Source organism: Achroia grisella, unplaced genomic scaffold, assembly GCF_030625045.1.
Source record: "Achroia grisella isolate CSIRO2021 unplaced genomic scaffold, CSIRO_AGI_Agris_v1 utg1063, whole genome shotgun sequence".
Classification (NCBI taxonomy): domain Eukaryota; kingdom Metazoa; phylum Arthropoda; class Insecta; order Lepidoptera; family Pyralidae; genus Achroia; species Achroia grisella.
Window position 1 is genome coordinate 1,304,314 of NW_026712567.1, and position 21,559 is coordinate 1,325,872.

General features: G+C 36.9%; 2 protein-coding genes across 2 annotated transcripts in view; both read right to left on the bottom strand.

Annotated features, from left to right (window-relative positions):
- Nucleotides 1-927: 927 nt before the first annotated feature.
- Nucleotides 928-21,559, bottom strand: part of LOC131841144 (pecanex-like protein 1) — a 29,025-nt gene continuing 8,393 nt past the window's right edge. Inside the window, exons 6-26 of the mRNA XM_059189400.1 lie at nt 20,777-20,921; nt 19,887-20,053; nt 19,654-19,810; nt 18,869-18,994; nt 18,181-18,297; nt 17,193-17,351; nt 15,853-16,031; nt 11,780-11,949; nt 11,136-11,306; nt 10,522-10,669; nt 8,828-8,979; nt 8,176-8,359; nt 6,721-6,890; nt 6,061-6,224; nt 5,668-5,781; nt 5,307-5,458; nt 4,351-4,467; nt 3,512-3,574; nt 2,916-3,037; nt 1,828-2,251; nt 928-1,189 (exon numbers count right to left, since the gene is read on the bottom strand). Coding sequence (XP_059045383.1) covers nt 1,049-1,189; nt 1,828-2,251; nt 2,916-3,037; nt 3,512-3,574; nt 4,351-4,467; nt 5,307-5,458; nt 5,668-5,781; nt 6,061-6,224; nt 6,721-6,890; nt 8,176-8,359; nt 8,828-8,979; nt 10,522-10,669; nt 11,136-11,306; nt 11,780-11,949; nt 15,853-16,031; nt 17,193-17,351; nt 18,181-18,297; nt 18,869-18,994; nt 19,654-19,810; nt 19,887-20,053; nt 20,777-20,921 — 3,342 coding nt within the window. The 3' untranslated portion in view covers nt 928-1,048. The remainder of the gene's footprint in view (nt 1,190-1,827; nt 2,252-2,915; nt 3,038-3,511; nt 3,575-4,350; nt 4,468-5,306; nt 5,459-5,667; nt 5,782-6,060; nt 6,225-6,720; nt 6,891-8,175; nt 8,360-8,827; nt 8,980-10,521; nt 10,670-11,135; nt 11,307-11,779; nt 11,950-15,852; nt 16,032-17,192; nt 17,352-18,180; nt 18,298-18,868; nt 18,995-19,653; nt 19,811-19,886; nt 20,054-20,776; nt 20,922-21,559) is intronic.
- On the bottom strand, nt 13,193-14,461 carry LOC131840983 (lipase 1-like). The gene has a single exon (XM_059189205.1). It carries the CDS (start codon nt 14,459-14,461, stop codon nt 13,193-13,195), a length of 1,269 nt encoding a protein of 422 aa, XP_059045188.1.

Sequence of the window (21,559 nt, forward strand, 5' to 3'; positions counted from 1 at the left end):
TTGCGTTGACGATTTTTAGTACTAAATGCAGCCCTATAAATTATGATAATATATTTTTTTGTCAATTGGATATAGATAACGATCACGCGCACAAAGCTCACATAGTAATGTACAGAAATTAAATAATAGATTCATTTGGTCTCAAAGAAAGACTATGATATTTTTGGGACAGAGTTTCACTAATACCATAATTTAGAAAAATATAACAAAAATAAAAAAGAACTTTAACACACGCTTATCGCACCTAATAAAGTATACGCGTTTTATTACATTAAGAGATTAATATACAAATGTTTACATATGTTCACAATATTTACAAAGTATATTTACATTAATTAAGCTAACGTTTAATAAAATCTACGCACACACAACAAAGCATTTTCATTTAGTATTTACAAAATGGAATAGTCATCATGCAACCTAAACATTAACATTAATTTAGTAAAGAATTACATTTATACATTTTGAGAGTGAAGTTGTAGACTCAGGAAGCATTCGCAGGAAGATTATATGAAATGAGAGATATAGTTAGAAACTTGCTTTGTTAATCAATAGAATGATGTCATATGTTAACAAAATAGAAACCAAGGGACATGATGATATGTACTTGTATACAATAGTAAGTTGCTTGCGACTTCCGTATATATATATATGATAAATGTAATACATGGGGATGTAATAGACAACATCGGTTAAGATCAATAACAAATAAATAGTATTGATATTTATAATCAGTAATGTAACACTATTTTGTGAAGAAATCATAACAGAAGCGGGATCGGTTTCTACAACTGTAGAGACGATTACGTAATTATTATACATCTTAGAGAATAAAATGTAAGAATCTCATTAATTTCATATTGCCATTATCTTTGTACAACAGCGTCTATCATAACATTCCACTGATGTTATGTAATTGTAACCTTATAATTATAAAGATAAATTTCAATTCAATTTGAATTATTTCGTACCAATTTTCAAAGCTTAACTTACATATTAAACATATAAATTCGACGAGTTAATTACAACCGATTGACATCGAGATAGTTCATACTTCATCGCCCAAATCCTGGACGCAGTTCTCCGCGATGGGAACGAACTTGTCTTCTATTTGGATGAGTAGGATGCTCTTGTCCACATGCGATCGGAGTTTGGGATCTCTGTGACTTGGGGTCCATTTGTGTACAACCTTAGAAAACAATTTTTAAGTATTAGCAATTTCTTTTTATTTAACACAGTTTGATTTATGAAAAACACTATAAATAAATATTTACATACATATAAGTTTTCGACTAAATAATAATAAAATCTCAGGTGAATTCACACGACCCCATCTAGTACCAAGCGAAGCAGAGCTTGTGTTATCGTTCTAGACAATTGATACAAATACATAGATACATTTTTTTTATAAATACATACTTAATATACTTAAAAAACACCCAAACCGAGACAAACAAAATACAAATGTTCGTACCGTGTGAGGAATCTAACGCGCGATTTGTATAACTGGAATGCCAAACATTCTGACCGTCCCCCAGATGGTAAGTGGTAATCATATACTGAACAGTTCCCGGACATGATGTTATGTGACGCTTGAGATACTACTCATTATTTGCCATTCAGAGGACTAAAATGTTATGTTATAATATGACCCTATACCTGAAACACAGCTTATAAGTTGCTTGGTGATTGAAATAGGCGAGACTGATATATATGGACATGACTTTTTACGACAAATACTCCGATCAAACACTAAAGAACACGTCTATTACAGAATAAAGGACTATGTAGTATGTTATATGTATTTAATAAAAAATATCGACATACCAATCCATCCATTCCTGCTAGCGGCACCCAGCTCCCCCAGAAATTCCTACCGCCCCTCTCCCGTTGATATTCTGACGGCCACTGGACGTCTATCCTCCTCCCCAAATTAATACAGTCGTACACCCCCAGAGGTTCGATTATCAACACTTTACTGCCCACGCTGACGTTTATTTTCAATTCACTGCGGCCCGAATCGGACCGTTTGATTTTGGTCTTTATTTCTTTAGCCTTAGAATCTTTTTTTGATTCCTTCTTGAGTATTGATTCTTTGTTTGACAAGTCGGAGTAGTGCGTCTCTTTCAGAGGTATTGCCTCCGGTTTTTCGGTGTAGCGGCCCGTGAGATCACGGTAACTCTCGCGCTCGTGTCGTATATCTTTGCTAAGTTTCGACAGGTCCTTCGATGTTATTTCGTTCATGAAATACCTGGAATTTATTTCATTATTTAACATGACCAATCTCATTTCAACCAACTTCAAAATAGATGTGCATAAAAATTACCGAATGAAAGATAGTGACTTTTTAAAATTGACTTGCGCGATAGTGTTCGCACATTCTAACTCCATGCTAACTTTGAAGTGAAACAAAGTTTAAATTATTTTTCTAGTTCTATCTTAGTATGAATTCTTAGTATACAATTCCTTTCGATGTAGTTAGTCAAATTAATTAAGCATTTCTTATTAACGGACAAACTCAAACAATGTAAGCATGAAATAAAGAATGAAATAAAGGCCATCCATAAATGATGTCACGTCGTCATGTGTCAAGTGTGACATTGTGTGTCAAGGGGTCCTAATTTACATTACAATATCTAAATTAAAACACAAAATTTAAATATTAACGAAATTATTTCAAATTTCAAACTACGTGGCGCTGCACCCGAGAAGTGTGACAATCACAGTGGGGGAGATATAAAAAAATCACGAATTTCATGTGACATAATTTATAGATGATTTCTAGTTACTATAAAATGCAATGCACGATATATATATGATCCTGATGATTACTGACATGATGGATCGAAGGTTGCGAAGTGGTTGTACAAGCGTGTGATGAGGGTGCTTTCTACCTTTTAAAGTCTCTTTCTTGCCTGGCGTTCCTGTTGGCGATGATCTTGCAGTCGGGCAGTGAGAGGTCGAGACCAAGGCCGCCCGGCTCCAGAGGTAAGTCTTCTAGCGAGGAGTCAGCGCTCGCAGCACGTTGTGTACACACCTTTATATCACATATGTTATGTTTACTAGGCACTATATTCACGGGAAGAAGTTAATATGCTATGTCGCGAATAAAAGCAGCGTTCTTTTCTATATATTTCTAATTTCATAAATTAGTCTAAGACAAAATTAAAAAAATACTAAGCTGATAACCGGGTTAAATACAAAAGAACTGAACTACTTCAAAATAGAAACAAAATGTTAAACTAAAAGTACAGAACTTTTACATTAAACTGATCACGTGTACATGCCTCTGCTTCTTTGTCACAGTAGTTATTTCATGTTGCTTTTTTGCACAGAGTTTTTGGCGAGGAGTTATAGAAACATGTTGTACGTTTTTATAGCAATGTTGTTAAATGGGTGTAAACAATAGCGTTTAAGCGCTTATACCTTTAGTGACGTTTATAAATGATATATTAAGTGAAAAAATCTTAATAATTGATTTAACTATGAAGAGCAATCTTATATTTCTTACCTTTGCACTCACTGCTCGTCTTGGCTGTTCCCTCCATGCGTCCCATCCACTATCCAAAGAACCCTAAAATTACAAAAACATTTCTTTATATTAAAAAAGTATATTTTGTATTTATTGTAATATGCTATACTCATATATATTCATCTCTATCACTGACTATATAATTTAACACAATTGATAATTGAAATTGGATAACTAATAGAGAAGGTTCGCTTCCAGAACGGTTTCCGTATTGAATATTTGTATTGTTAATTGTCAGCTAATGAAACAAAATAATATAATCCATAAGGTAATAAAGTAATACTACTTATTGTTCTTTTGTATAAAGATTACGGAAAGACTTCGTTAAAGACGATAATATACTGGTAAAAATAGAATTTTGGTACGCACAATGAGAAGTTTGATAAACCAAGAGAAATATAAGAATCATTGAAATAATATGTAAACATACAATATTTTTGTGGCATACAAACTATACATATCCAATATATAAAATTCTCGTGACACAATATTAGTTACGATACTCCTCCGAAACGGCTTGGCTGATTTTTATGTAATTTTATATGTATATATTCAGTAGGCCTGAGAATTATCTAGTATCTATTTTTAATACCCCTAAGTGCTGAATAAGTGAAAATGATTAATAAATGTTATTTTAACGACTCTCTTGTCATGAGAAAGTACCCAGTCAACAGTGGGTTATATTTTTAAATTGTTGTTGTCACTGAGTATCATCTGTTGCTTTTGATGACACTTTTGTCATGACAAGGAAACCATGTCAACGGTGGGTTATTTTTTTTATGTTGGATATGATGACGTCAAGGAGTGTAATGACCGACCTGCGGGAGATCAGCCGTCCTCGTGGCGCAGCAGGTGGCGGAGCGGGCGGCGTCCCCGGGCCGGGACCCGTGCGAGCTGCCTGCGCTGCCCGCACCGCCCGCGCCCCCCGCGCCCGCCGCGCCCCCCGCGCCGCCCGCCGCCCCCGACGACACGCCCCGGCCGCGCCTCTCTGCGCGGCGGCTACTGGCCTGCACAGGATCACAACGCTACTTTCACATCAAATCTACACTTCGCATCGAAATTCAGATTATATTTATATCATATGCAGTTATTGGAATTTTTGCAACAAACATAATAATCCTCCTTAAACGCCACATAAAAAAAATCTATAGTCCTATAGATGCAGAGTCTTTGTGAACAGAGGAACAGGCTAAACTTTATACGCGCGAGGCAACTTTTTAATGATTTAATTATTCTTCAGTACAAATGTTGCAACTATTCAGAAACAATATATTTCATTCAAGCAAACCATTTTTTCGAAAAAATAAGGTATACGAAAAGATTATGATTTATGCTTAAGTAAGGAATAATAAAAAGCCATGCAGCTTTGTCAGTTCGACTCTTTAAATTAAAAAACTATAAAGTCTGTATTGATCCATCAGAGCCTAAATTCTTGTCATAGGTACTAAAGATATATATCTTTAGTACCTGTTACGACAACCTGCCTGTCTCTAGTATTGGTGTAGATGCCACAGAAAGATAAAATGCAACATACTTAAAATTTTATAATTATCGATTTGACACGAGCGTGATAATTTGCAAGCTATATTGCACTGCATCACGTTAGTACTAAGGTTGATTTTTGTTCAAAGTTCCAGTTACAATGCATGTCGATGCATTGTATTCACGATTGTCGTTTTGACAAGAGTGTGATAATGTGCAAGCTATATTGCACTGAATAATGGAAACACTAAGGTTGATTTCATTATTCTTTTTGTTCAAAGGCCCAGCTTACCTGTCGGCCGGTCTCCTTGCCGGCGGTGCGCGCGCGCATGTTCCGCTCGCGGCGCGCGCCGCCTCCCCCGCTGGCCGCCCCCCCCGTCCCGCTGCCGCCCCTCTCTTCGCTACGTCTCCGCGGGGAGCTGTTGTCTTGAGTACTACCGTATGCTACGTGAACAAACATAATTAATGCTTATTTCATACATATAACCCATTAGTCAAATATATACGAAAAAGATACTTCAAACGTTGGTTCAATATAATAAACATAAAGTAGCTTTGTATACAATTAAAGCAAATAAATTATTCATTGATAAAACTAATATGAATTTAGTTATTCCGATATTAAAATAATTTTTTTAAAATAAAAATATTACCGGCTTCCTCTTGCGTCCTTTCGTGTGAATGTTCTCTAAGTAATCCCGCTAAAGATGATGCTAGTGTCGATGATGTGGGTTTACCCGCACTCGCTAAGCTACCGCGCGTTCCGGCTGCAAACAAAACCCAAAATATATTAATTTTGGAAAAAGTATAGAAATTCCGATGTGTATATAAAGGGAAGCGCTTGCAGAAAATCTAGTATTGCCAGCATGCAATTTAGATATATTAAGTACACATCCGCTGCTGCGTACTATTAAATACGCAGTAAACATATCACACCTTCCTGGATATCCTTGTTATGGTGATATGTGATGGTTCGGTAACATTATTTAGCTCTAGCATTGACACGAAAGAAGAACTACCCTAGATATACATAGTATACGTCATACCGAGCGAGGTCCTGGAGAGGTGTAGCGCGTTGTGGCGGGGCGTGGTGGCGGCGCGTCCCCCCGCGCCCCCCGCGCCGCCCGCGCCGGCCGCGCCCTGCTCGGCCGCCCCCACCTCGCACGTGCCGCCCCCACTCGAGCAACCCTCGCCGCAACGACGACGGATCCTGCGCGTTATCATAATATTAATAAACTATTTATTAGCCATATTCTGATCCGCGCGAGATTCTTTCTCGTTCTCTTTGTCTACGTTTACATACAAATAGTTTCCTTAATGAAAGCCTATTCGCGTGTAACAAAGCATACGTGTAAAGGTAGCACAAGTGGCATACAAAAGTAGTATAGGTCGAGTAGTCGATATCGACAAATATCGTTCTTTTCCCGCCGTAGAAAACAGTAGCAACGTAGGGAACATTTAATCGATTGCAGTAGGTATGTCTCCTTCGAAGACGTACCTTTGCATTGTAAAGGTACGCCTTCGCATGGGCGATGCATATACAACGTATTTATATGTATACTACCACATGCATATTATACGAATCGAAACGCAACATACTAGAAATAGGACATAATACAACGTTTACCATTTAATCTAATTTAATATTAGTGCCATATTAGCGTATTTGTTGAATGTTATGTGGTGTCGCATGGTGTGGCACGTACCGTCTCCACAGCGCGACCACTTGCCGCTTGAGCACGGCGGCGGTGAGGGGGCGGCCCAGCAGCGTGGCGAGCTGCGGCGACGTGTCCGCGTACGACGTCGTCAGCGGCGACACGTAGATCGGGTATCCGATCGGCTGGTCGCACGACGAGTTGATTATGTTGCGCAGCGCCTGTCCACATATAACACAAACATTAACATGCAACAGTTCCTTTTTTTACACTACGTACGTGGCAAACAAGCATACTGATGATAAACAGGGTGTCATGTGCGTGTTGCCACTTAACAAACCTTAATATACCCTTCTTAAAAACTCCATGCTGTAGTCTCTCCAAAAAACCTCAACAGGTAGTTATATATTCTAATCTAAGTGTAAGCGGGAGAAAGCTGCTCTGAAACCGCACTGTCGAACAATGCGGTTTCAGAGCATCTTCTCTTCTTTCGACCACTTAGGTTCCAGAGTGTGGGGATGAATTCCCTATAGATGGCGGGCGTTGCGATGGTAAAACGTAGCCGTGAACATGTTTTAAAGGATAAACAGAACAAATAAAAAATAACAAGCTTTAACACGGGGGCTTCGATAAATTACGTACTCAAATTGTACTGAATTTTTAATTCGCTCATCCTCATAATGATCACATTCGTGAGACTTACTTTCGTAAGCCTACAAATTAAACATTTAAATCGTGTAGTGTTGGAAATATTTTTAAGTTTATTTGGTCAATACTTAAAATTTTGTATTTGTCGACGTCGAAAGTCGAAGATATGAGGCATTTTATGATAAGGTTTTTGGGACGAAGATTATTTTTATGTTATTAATAAAAAGTGTAAATATAGAAAAATGAGGTCACAAAATAATATTCGTCTTAATGCCTTGTCAGAAAACGTCTTGCACCTTCGACTCTATTTCCCATTTCTTAAAGGATCTAACATAGATGCCCCATTATACCACTTTCATTAAATACCGCGTAAGCGTATAGTATAGTAGTAACAGATATGGCAATTATTAGTTTAGTCAAATGGTAAGCTATGTAACAATCAAACATGTATATTTGAATAACAATTAAATTTGTAAATTGGTATACATTTACATTTTAAAGTAGTCTCAATAAGTGTTATTTAATATTCTTTTCACTATAGTCCAATAACTGTATGTTTACACAGTAGGTAGCGACTTATTACCAGTCCATTGGTATATAATAAATTACAACTCTATACATTGTGCGCTGTAGCATGGCGCGGGTGACAGTTTCAGTAATATTTCGTTTCCGTCTTGAAAGTTACCGCGATTTACAAATTAACTCTTAGTATTTCAGCTGTACCACATTCGCAATATATTAAATAATTAATAACTGTAGTACCTTAATTTTAATCCAGCTATAATAATAAAGGCAACTGTCACCCGCACCATGCTACATCGCACAAAGTATAGTTGCATCTGAACAATTTGTACATACCTGTTTCGCGTTTTGTATGGATCCACGCTCTGGATTTCTGTTACGTAGGTAGATGAGTTCTTGCTGTTGACCCGCCCATAGACCGCGCACACACTCGCGGTTCAATTTGATCACACGGAACCCCAAGTGGCGCTTGTTCAACATGATTATTTTGTAGTCGTCGTTTCCTTCGTCCATTACATGTCTGTAAGGTAAAGTAACAACCTTAGATTTTTGTAATAATTATAAATATAATGTCGTTACATTGTTAGACATTTAATTATTATTACAAAATACAAATTTGTAGTTAGTATAATAGTTTCTTATTTGTCATTTAAGATGTTTGTTTCGGCTATATGGAGGGTTATACGACTGTAGGGATTTGAATAAGTACAGCTCGGTACGGTACCTGAGCGCGAGCAGGTGCGGCGCCCCACGCAGCACGTTGTAGCGCCACGCGGGCGCCGCCTCGTGGCAGATCACGAGCCGCTCCGCGTGAGATGAGATCGTACAATGTAGTACGTACAGCACGGTACAGTACCTGAGCGCGAGCAGGTGCGGCGCCCCACGCAGCACGTTGTAGCGCCACGCGGGCGCCGCCTCGTGGCAGATCACGAGCCGCTCCGCGTGAGATGAGATCGTACAATGTAGTACGTACAGCACGGTACAGTACCTGAGCGCGAGCAGGTGCGGCGCCCCACGCAGCACGTTGTAGCGCCACGCGGGCGCCGCCTCGTGGCAGATCACGAGCCGCTCCGCGTGAGATGAGATCGCCTCGTACAGCGCGCCGCTGTCGCAGTACTCCTCGGGGAACATGAAGTGGTCCTGCGGAGCAAGGATAATGGATTTTTTTTTTTTTATACATGACACATTGAGTGACAAATAATCTTAGATAATGATGTTAAATACTACCGTAGCTATGGAAGACTGAAAAATTTGACCATAGTAAATAGATAAGCCATATTATGTAGTTAAATAAAATATAAAAATACCTCGGCATTAGTTCATTCCACAATCTAAGTGTACGCGGGAACTAATAATCCTCTGAAACCGCACTGTACGAGACCACTTAGGTTCCATAGATGAATTCCCTGTCGATGGCGAGGGCCATCCGATGGCTGGAGCCAGTACAGAGTGTAACAGCCGTAGGCATCATGTGAAACAATTCATCAGAACACAGTTATGCGAAAGTCGCCATTGTACAGAGAGGTAGAACACACAAAGCGATGCGAAGTCTCGCCTCAAGCAGTAAATATTCGATTACCGTTAGAGAGATAATGGGATCATCGAAAGTAAATTCTCAATAGAACGTCTCTGAACAGATAAATTAAAATAAAAACACGAGCTGGTATTTTTCAAAGATGAGAGCAGTACTCCATGTGCGGCCGAACTTGCGACTTCGCATCACAAAAGAAGTCTCTGGTTCGCTTTTAAGTATTGAAACTTCGCTCTATTCAGCACAATTTATGGACGCCAGCTTGACCTTTTCTTCGAGATGATACAGAACTCAACTGTGCTAGAGATGTTAAGCAATCCCAATAAATAGAGATTAAATGGACGTGTTCTGGAATAAGAGCCACAGCAAAAGGGTTTTCTTATGTGAGACGCGCAGGCTTGTGTCTTGGTAGGGTTGAATTGAAGTTCAATCGCCCCCAATCGGAGACTCTGGTGAGAGTACTGGAGGTGGAGAGGTGCTCTCGATTTCAGACACGCGCTGTCGCGCAAGCTCAGCGACTCCACAACGGAAAGCGGGATGTTGCCCGCGCGCACGGCCCGTGTAAGACGCGTCCCCAGTACTGTCATCGCGCATAGCAATGAATGTCAACCGTAGTTAACAAATCATTAATATGCAGCAAAAACATGTCGGGGAAGAAATGTAATATTTTATATTTCTATATATGCTATTTAAAATAGAAAACTACCGTCAACCACGGTTTTGATGCATCTGCACACAGACAAAAAACTAGCGACCCATAAAAATAATTTATTAATCTGGTATTCCGTATGAGGGCAATTTCGATAGAAGACCTCGATGCCAAACCCGATCGAATGCCTTCGCCATATCAAGGCTGACTGCCAACGCCTCACCTTTGCTCTCGATGACAAGAGCCCAGCGGTGTGTGAGATACACTAAAAGATATACCAGTTGAGCTAGATTATATTCAAACATATTAACGGATGTTAAATACTAAGCATAAGACTGAAAAATTTAGACCATAGTAAATAGTTTGATAAGCCATATTAATGTAGTTAAATAAAATATAAAAGTATATCATTATTTCATACAGATTATTAATGTTTACCAACTAATAATACTCCTTCTGTTTAACAGATTATCTATGTTATAAATATTTCTCATTTATATACCTGATGAAGCTTGAGGGCCATCCGTATGGCTGGAGCCAGTACAGAGTGTAACAGCGACATGTCGGTGAACACCCACTCGTCTCGTGCGCATGTTATGCGAAAGTCGCCTTTGAACAGAGAGTGTAGACCGTAGAGGAAGAATTCCACACTGCAAACAGTAAATATTGCAGGATTAATTGATAGTATAATAGCTTGAAAGTAAAGAACAATAGAATAGAAAATTCTTAATTCAGATAAATTAAAATAAAAACACTTTTGAATAAACATACTTATTTTTCTTAATTTACCACTAATTCGCAATACTTACTTCGCATCACAAAAAGAAGAACGTGTTGCTCTTTTAATTCATTGAAACTTTTCATTTATCAGATGTAATTTATGAATATAACTAGCAATAACTCTTAGAGTCAATATTAAATACAGAATCAACTGTTTAAGCAACTAAATAAGATTAAATAAGTCCTAGCGATAAGAGCAAACCAGGCCCTGCAAGCAAGATTCTTTTATGAGTATGACAGATGATCCTGCCAACTGGTCTAGCGTATAGTTGATTTTCGAATTGTAAGGCTTGTGAGTGATGTTCAGCAGCGTATGTCGTATCGTATTATCAGTACCTGGAGGTGGAGAGGTGCTGTGCGGCTGCGAGCGCGCGTCGGCCGAGCAAGCTCAGCGCGAAGCACAGCGTCACCAGCGCCGGCTCCTTGCCCGCGCGCCGCCGCCAGCCCGCCCCGCGCCGCATCGCGCAGTGCCCCACCCACTCCTGGTACACCGCGCAGAACCGGCTCCTGCGACCGACACGTCCACCACATATTACTTTTATATCCTCTAATTACATTAACACTGCTGCTGCGGGATAGATAAATAAAATTAAATACATTAATTGTTAAATTTGAAAAAAAAATATATATTTTAATATCTTTATATATGTCATAAATTTAGAATATAAGAAATTAACTGTATCATATACGGCCTTAAACGGCCCAGCAATCCTGCTTTTTGGCACACAGTCACATAATTTTAATATTGTTGTTTTTAATACTAAATAAAATAAAAATAATTTATTAATGTAGGAGGTTAAGTCCCTTATGAACGTCGAGTGTTTTGTATTAATATTTTTCCCTACCATCCAATTCAGTCTACAGCTTAGTTTCAGTTTTGTTAGTCTGCAACATGGCTTTTGTTTTAGTTTACCTTTTACGACTAAGACTGTATATATAAACTGACGAACTAGTACTTATATTCAAACAATTGTCTTTACCTAGTTATACCAGAGGCTCTGAAGTCATAATCTTCATCCAGATTGACATTGAATATTGGATCCAAGTCTACGAATGATCTCTCGTTCATCGGTTTCAGAGCTTCGATTAAAACAGGCGATGCCAACCATTCTTCTAGTTTACTCGACTGTATTGTGTAGTAAATTATACTCTGTAAAAAAGCCAAATTTACACATTATTAAAAAGAAATTAAATAACTATATCGGAAATAAGTTCTTTCTTACGTCAAACTGACGTAACTAAATAAAAACATCTGGTTTCCAAGACTATACTACCTACTGTATTTGTTTATTTGTTTTCAAGAGCACACTATTCAATAATAATTAGTCACAGCATTGGACCTGACGTTCATAATTATTATTGAATTTATCGTTATCATGAACGTGTTAATATATGTGGCACACAAGCCACGTTGGATATAATTACTTGGCTTAATGAATATCTAATTATAAACTCAGAAGCGTGAAATCCTGTATTAATTTCTAACACTTGTACTCTAGATATACAATAAAATCGATTCTTATCATTTGATTTGTCAGAATTTTATAAAAAATGCAAATCAAACATTAATTTAATATTATATGATAATGTTCAGGAATATGTGTTTTTATTTAAGTAACTCGAAAGACTATGAAGAGTCTAGACCCTGTAACGTATATCTAAATTATTTTATAATTAAAAAACAAAGAATTATAAATAGGTATTTAGGGAAGATGAAAGTTCAAAAAGTAGATGCAAAGTTGTATGGAAGTAAACTCAACAAGTTCGTAAAAACAGTGTTCGGCAAATCATAATTTTTTTATAAAACTTTTTTCTTAGAGATTTCAGTTTGCCGTTTATTAAATACTGCCTTATTATCGACATATATCTGTCAGGTGTTATGTTCATATTTATTTTCAAAATATCGACTTGATAACGCGATATTAAGTTGATGTCCAGGTAGAATTTAATAAAACTGAACCACCATTAATCAAATTCAAAATGGGAACTTCAAAACAATTTAAAATAACTTCATTAATACGACCATACATTTAGTATGAAAATCTCAAAATATTGTTACTTGTACAGAAATGAGTCTACTCATCCTTGTACAAGTTATTTCTATTAAGATATTAAATTTATTATTCATCATGGAACGATATCACCGCCTATGTAAACGGTATACATCGACGAGATCTCAATAAGTGAAGAAAAAAAAGAAAAAAGGGGAGGAAGAAATTATCGGTCATTCTTGAAGAGTGTATACAATATTTTTATTGGTTTTATATGGTGTGTTGTATTCATATGAATGTTATTGAGACATAACCATTTATTTAAAATAAAACTTGAACAAACAATATACATAAAATATCACTATTTGTGTATTTCTTCTATTAGTATTTTAAAAGCTATTTCTATGAATATTGCTCTAAAATTTCAAATATATAAGGATATAATTTTTCATGTGCATATTTTCCCCAAACGAAATCAAGATGATTAAATTTCTTGTCAGGCAATATTTGATACCGCACTACGTTTGATAATTCGGCATTTAGGGCTTCTACGTCTTCTACGGTGGATAAAAAATCATTTTGACCAACCAACAAAGCCGTCTTTGCTGTCACTTTTGACAGATCAAATTTCGGTGGTGTCGGAGTCCCATAAACTTCTATATTTTTTATTGCTCCATAATCATAATCAGCAAATGCATTCCTATTTGCAATTTGGCTTAAATGATATATATTCTTTAAACTATTTCCACTTGGATAATGACCAAAGATTACACGTATAAATTCGGGCTCTATTTCTTCACTATCATAGCCCGCTGCTGGAAAAATAGCACCTTCAAAGCAAAGTTCATAACTTTCCATTTGGGTGCACAAAACCTCTATAAACTTTTTTAGTGAAGAATCCTCTTGAAACACCGCAACAATTCCCTTTAATTTCAATGCAGTGTATATGGCAGGTGCTACTTTAACACCTATCGCCCCTAGACCTCTCATGTGGGTTAAATATGCTATGGGAGCTAAAGCAATAAAAACATTGATTTTGTCGTTATACTCTGGTCTTCCCGATGTGAGAACAAAAAAACTTGCAGTTCCTTGAGAATGTCCGATAACTGTTAATTTTTCTTGATTAGTGTGCTGTAACACACAGTCTATAGAGGCACTATAATCATAATTGCCTAACTCATACAAACTGTAATTCCAGTAGTCTTTATCTTCTTCGGCATTCAATATCTCGTGGCCTAAAGAATATCTACTTCCTCTAAAACTCCCAACCCATACGTCATATCCTGCATTAGCTAATGTGATAGCCAGAGATGTATTTCCTCTTATAATGAATGTATCTGATGAGTCTATGATACCGTGCATTAGAAGTATAGGTCGACCTTTTCCGGGAATATTAAATAGTGTAATTATGTACTTGTCCTCGGTGGTCACGGAGTACTGTTCACATTTTTGTCCATATTTCACAGCGAGTTCACTAAAATTGAGTTTGCCATCCTCTGCCAAGTGACTTTGAAGAGGAGAATATTTATTTATAATTTCTGTTGCGTTTATATCGGGGATCATGGTTTCTATTTCACTGACAAATTTAGAATATTTATCAAGTAGGCTAGACTCACATAATATAGGTAGAATTAAAATTACTAAAAGATTTTCTATTCTTGACGGCAACATACTGAAATATATATATGTTGGCCTGAACACTCTCCAATAATAAATGTCTATGGTTTCTTTTTTATATATTTATTCTGTGCGTAAATGAAAGGTGTTTACACACAATGTTACATTTCATACAATAATAAGGTACACATATCAAAACAGTTACGGTAGAATAAACTTGATAACATAGATAAGATCTCTCATTGTTACTCATATATAATAATAATTGTAAATTGTATTCTATGATGCGGTGACTTCCAATAAGCAGATGTACTCTGTAATCTACTCTCAAAATAGATTTAAATACATCTGCATACTATTCTTTTTAAACATAATCCAGACTAAACCGTATAATCTATAACAAAGTTAGTAAGTTCTTTCATTGAGCACGAAACATGAAATTAATACTTTGCTAGTGTGTATAAATTAAGAGTGATAAAAAATTGAGAAATGAGTGTTCAATGTCTATGGATCTGAATTATTTTACAGAGTAGACTAGACCGAAAGGTCGGCTGTCGCAAAGCTCATTGTCAATAACAGTTTCATAAAATCTCATTCGTAGGTGTTTATAAGTGTGTGTGACAGTTTTGAAAGTATAAGATTTTTTAAAAGTAATAATCATATATAGGTATATCTTAGTATACCTTACGTACGGTTATTACTTTTAAAAACTAAGTGTATCTCTGTGTGTGTCATTTGTCACCTTTTTTGGATTGTTATTCAGTTAAATAGTCTTTGTTTTTCTTGATGCTTTCCTTATGAACAAATATAAATACAGGTTTTTATTAAAGATTTTTGCAAGGTTTTGCCGACCTTACTTTTATGACGTGCGTATATTATTCGCCAATATATAAAATTCGGCGCGGCTTTGTAGATTCATATTTAAACATATGTATCAGCACAAGTGTTATATTGATTTAATTATTTTATTTTGAGCCTATTGCTGTCAACGTCGAGTGCTGGAAGATTACCAGATTACTAATTCGAGTGCCATCAACGTAAAGACAATACACTGAATTTAGCTTATTATTTAATATATATTGTTTTTATCTTATCGTATTTGTATATTCACAGACTATATTTAACATCGAATAAGCTAAATTAAATTGTTTAACAATCCGTAACATTCCGTTGTAAACCAGTCGTGTCTGTACATACATATATATATATATATATATATATATACAATCAAACAATTTATTTTTTTGTTACCGAGTTACAATAAAATATTTCCGAATTTGTGTCTGTATGTCTGCGTAAATGTACACGCTAATATATTTCGTATGTAGGGGATAGCCCGTGTAATGGTTTCTAATATATTATATCTATATAAACTTTAACTATGTCAAATGTCACGTCTGTTCAATTATAATAAGAGGTGTTAATAAGGATGTGTCGATACGCACCTTGACGTAGTAGGTGAGCAGCATCTTGCGAAACTCGAAGACCTGGAGCATGGAGACGGCGCTGTTGTCAGTGACGGAGTACCCCTCGAGCACGTAGCGCGCGCTGGCGAGCTGCCAGGCCAGCCAGCGCAGCGCCCACGCCGCGCCCGGCGCCAGCACGCGGCCGCCGCACGCGCAGCCGCCGCACGCGCCCAGCCACCCGCAGCCCGCGCACCACCCGCACCACCACGCGCCCGCGCACACGCCCTCTGACGACACCACGCCCGTCTTACTAATCCTAGTTCGCGAATGCCCTCTGCCGTGAGCTCGCCCGTCTTAGTAATGCAAGTTCGCACCGGCCTCTGCCGCGAGCACGCTTGTCTTAGTAATCCTAGTTCGTACCCGTCCTCTGCCGCGAGCAAGCTCGTTTTAGTAATCCTACACACCCGCCTGCGCTCACCGTAGCTCACTTCTTAACTTAGGTTAAGTTTAGTTTGTGCGGATGAATACCGTGCGTCCCCACACGGCCTGCGTCTTATTCGCAGTTTAAGGAACACCAAAGGATTTTAGTGGGTAAATATTCCACAGAATACGTTCACACCCTTTCTATTTTATTTTAACAGTTAAATTTAATTTAATTGTAAATATTCTTATCAAATTATGTCTCTAGATTAAATTACTTCGTTAAGTAGTAGCTGCCCTAAAAGTTTCATAATTTAATTACCCGGGGGTTGTTAGTAAAGGGGTAAAGAAGTTCGCCCTGAAGCCCCACTCGTCTGTAATGGAGGGTGCGGATGACCATTATCAGCTGACCATAGTGAACAATCTTAAGAGCATGAAGTCAGCTCAATTAGCCCAACCTTTCAAATTTATCAAAATTAACGACGATGGTTTCCAGAACCGCGTGGAGGTCGACCTGACTTGATACATTGCTGGAATAGTGAGTAAAAAGAGGTATATAGACGATTGTACTTAGGTATCTCGGTAGATCAGTATTTTATGCCTCGACCAGTGAGAGCAAATGAGTCGTGGCAAACAAGCTCCCATCATTTTCTATTATTGTACGTTTAAATGGATGATTTCCTAATCATCCATTTAAAAATACAGGATAGATTAAATGTGTACCATATTTAATACTATTGGCCCGTGAGCCCGCTACAGGTCACATTGACCTGTTCCTCCTGGTTTAAAACTTCTAAAATGGTTATGGCAGTCCCTATTGGCCTCCCACCCTTGGACACGCAGTTGACTTTCACTAGACTTCATAACACAATTAAAACAAAATCTTATTTATTTTACAAGTTTTCGGCTGAGTGAAAATGATTGTCGAAATTAGGCCCTAGCTCGGGTACTATAATAGGACTCACCATTACTTTCTTCAGGGCCCTCAGAGATTGCCTCCACCTCTCGTTGCTGACAATACGTGCCCCTAAACTCGAGCCCGCGTAGTTGGAATGATACTAGTCCGTTCCCCATTTCCACAATATGAACCAGACAATTCAAATAATCTGATGCTAAAACTGAAACGGAAGACCCAAATTAATTATGTCAGATTAACTTATATTTTGCGATTGTGATTATGGGCTCAGTGGTCTAGCAGTTTGGCACACCGCCTAACTTCCGATGATCGAGGGTTGGTTTCCTCGGTACAAACATTTGTATTCATGAGTGTGTTTGTTTGTATCCATCTCAGTGCTTTCATACAAAAATAAATATATCTATGTATTTGTATAAACAATATAACTTAAAATAAAGCTAAGTAATCTGACGGTCCACCTGTTGAAAAGTGGGGATCGTCGCCTATAGACAAAATGCCCTGACTCGTCGTCACATGTGGACTGGCTTTGCCTTTTGCCTTTCATATAATAAAAACGACAGGACAGTTGAAATATAACATATAACTATTTATCTGGAATACCAGAAGAATTATTCAAATCTCTTATTATTGTTTAAAAATAAATTAAATATTCCTCTTTCTCATTAGAAAGAGGAATATTTAATTTATTTTTAGATAGAGAATTACATTACAATTTAAACGAATTAGAGATACCTATGATTGCACCAGTTCAAAGCAGGGATATGTGTTGCTTATGGGACACAGTTTCTTGATACTTCAATGTAATACTTGCAATTAATTAGTTAAGGCTACTAAGACACACTAAATATTGTTTACTAAACACTACACAAATTCTGTCACCCCACCTGACATTTTTACTGTTGTTATTTTATAAATAAGATCAATATTTTAATGTTGAATTGTCAGTTCACTCTAATCTGTTCATTCATCGTATCAATCGACAACATCGTAAAATTATTCCGCAACACCATTAAAAATATTAACAGCCGTACCAAAACAGTCCCCTTGTTGAACTTGGCCCCATCTGCCGAGCATGAGATCGCCGCACAAGTAATGTTGAAGCGAACGCGTTAAATGTTCATAGAATATCGAGTTCAAGTTATTGTCATCTGCAATAAAGGAAATTATATTATTGTACAATGCAGTAACTATAAAAAAGCAATAATTACAAGTAGTTTCCATATCATTGCCTTGTTTCCTCCTTGTTTTCATATAGTAAAATTATTTATTACCCAATTTCACATTCAGATTAAGAGCTTATATATACTTAATTCTAACAGCATTTTGCATTATTTAATTGTATTTTAAAACTACTATACCATATTATATTACTATACAATACTCATTTTCTGTTTAATAATCAGCATTATAAATAAATATAGTTATAAATTATCAATCTTCTTCACCATCATGTGGTGTTTAGTATGTTTGAGGTCCCATCCAAATAAAAGTTAGAATGAATAATTAGTTACTAAGATTCATCGCCTATTTAGACCACCAAATAGATTTATATGAACAGCGCTACGGGCATCACGTTATCATGTGACGACCGTAATACTGCACGCATATCCTATTGTTACGTCTTAGCATTAGGTATGCCGAGAGCTTGTTTACCTTTCTAACTAAATATATATATATATATATGTAGAGGTAAGAGTAATATATATCTAAGTGCAATACCTGCGCCAAGGTTCCGCTCGAGCTGCGATGATAGCCTCGTATTGCTCTGGTCTACTCGTTTAGTATTGTAGTCCCGCTCCCAGAACTTAACGGGTCGCACATAGGATGTCATGAATATAGCACTACCTGTAAATCGGAACTCTAGTTAGTGAAAGTTATCTTTCACGGCAGGTGCTACATAGGATAGATGTCCTTCTTACAATTTTTGTCTTCTTACAATAAACATTTATAATAGATACCTTTATAAAAAACTTCCTATTACGCGCGATTTAGCGCGGCAAAATAAACGCGTGCAATACTGTGTGATTACATTTTACTATTTCTTTGTAATTACTCTTTCGTGCATATATTTCAAGTCATTATACTTTCTTTTAAAATTTTATTATTTATTCACTGATTTTAGTTGCTAAAACCACTATTAAGAATTATAAATTATTAATAACTTTGTAATTATGTCTTTCTCTATAGTCAGATGTTCTTCATTTTGCAATGACAATGAATGACAATTACAAAAAGGCGCTAAAGCACTCATTATTGTAGAATGCGGGAATGTGCAAGATTGCAGCGCGCGCGGTTCCGTCATGGTCACATTTACATACACATTATTTTCTGGGTAAAATCCGATTCCTGCGTGAAAAAGTGTATGTGTAAAGGTAGCTATTGAGATAGTACGTACAGCAAAGCAAAGTGATAGCATACAAATGAGAATGTTTAGTGAAATATATTTGAATTAAAATATTAAAGTTTTTGTACTGTGTCTGTTCAATTAAGCGAATGTTATATACCTAGTGCGGGCGTGAGTGGGGAGGACAGCAGCGCGGAGAGGGCGGCTTGCAGGAAAAGCATGGCGGAGTGCGGCACGGAGAACGGTTGCGCAAACGCGTGGAATGCGCTGCCCCACGTGATCTGCCATGGTGCGATGTATGTCACTACGAACTGGATCTAAACAAACAATGTTTTTTAAATCTAGAACTGTAAAAAGTAATTAAATATTAATTAAAATAGTAATCATTCTTACCTTAAGCAAAAACTCGTAAACTTTGTTAAAAATAATAGCCGTTATAAAATAGTCGACGAGGAATGTTTCCGAAATGTTTTGACTGCTCAGGTCTCGTTGAAAAAGTAGAATTGCAAACACGAGGACAAGGTATTGAGTATCTGGTTCTGAATAGGCGTTCCTGAGACCTGCGGTAAAAATTATATTTACATTAAAAATATACATTTATTATTAGGATTAGATTCAACATTAAAAATACATGCAACCTCAAATTGTCACCCATCTGCAATGAAACCTTATTTTTGATAGCGTTATTATTAGTACATTAAAAAAATTCTATTCTCGGTGGGCGATAAATTATATGGCATTAGAATTTATATGGCAAAACAACGTCTGCCGAGTCAGCTAGTTTTATCTTACTAATATTATAAATACGAAAGTTTGTAAGTATGGATGGATTTTTGTTACTCTTTCACACAAAAACTAGGGAACGGATTTTGATGAAACTTTACAGTAACATAGCTTATACATCAGAATAACAAATAGGCCGTAATTTAAAAATATATTATGTAAATTAGGTGAAATATAATGATAAATGTTAAGTAAGTGTAATGCAGACGACGTAGTGCGCTAGTATATTATAAAGATATACAAAAACAATGTATTTAAGAAAGTCTAGTGGTTCAAACCAACATTACACATTCTGCTTCGTTTGGGTCTATATGGCGGTAAAAGAGAAAACAATTTATTTACTAATATATACGCCGAAGTTTATGAGTGTGTATATGTATCGATTGGATTTTAATGACCTTTACAATAATATAGGTTATACAATAGAATAACACATAGGCTATATGTTCAAGCGCGTGAAACCTCAGGCATAGGTATATATAAAATGTGTGCGTTAGTACATTTGAGTGCGCAGACACAGAGCAGCAGCGCTGCGAATGCGTCCCCGTACTTGGCGGCGAGCGCCGGCGCGGCCTGCGACGTGGCCGCCACCACCACCGCCGGGTACAACACGTTACGCTCCAGGAAGCACAGGTACACGAATATCTACAGTAGAAAGAATGCCTCAATGAGCAATCATACAAAAAAAATGGAAACTTTCTAACGATGTTTATAGTATTTTATGGAGAGGTCGAAACATAAGAATCACTTAGCTGACTGACGACCTAGGTGGTCAGGTGGTGTAGCACATCGCCTTACTTCCGATGGTCGCGGGTTCGATTCCTCGCACGACACAAACATTAGCATTCATGAGTATGATTGTTTGTATCGGTCTGGGTGTTTTCTATATACATATATATATATATATATATTTACGGAAAAATTGCATCATTTATCTAGTGCCCATAACACAAGCTTTAGTTAGCTTAACTTGGGTCTAGATGACGCTGTGTGAATTGTCCTGAGATTATTATTATTACTTATGTAGCTAAATTTCAATTATGGACTATTGTTGTCAGTTGCGATATGGCGCCATTGAATATCGACATACTGAACTAAATAATTAGCCCATAATTTATTCTTACTTATTGTTGCAATCAATTTTCCAAAACCGGCATAGAATTGCACTTTTATGTAAAAAAAAAAACTACTTAGAGAGAAAACACTGTAATAGTTAAAATAGACGTGGAGATTCTATATAAAGAGGAAGAAATCTACATATATTGAATATCACCAACAGCCAA

Excerpts from the sequence above, each read along its gene's own strand:
- LOC131840983 (XM_059189205.1), bottom strand. The coding sequence starts at position 14,461 with ATGTTGCCGTCAAGAATAGAAAATCTTTTAGTAATTTTAATTCTACCT.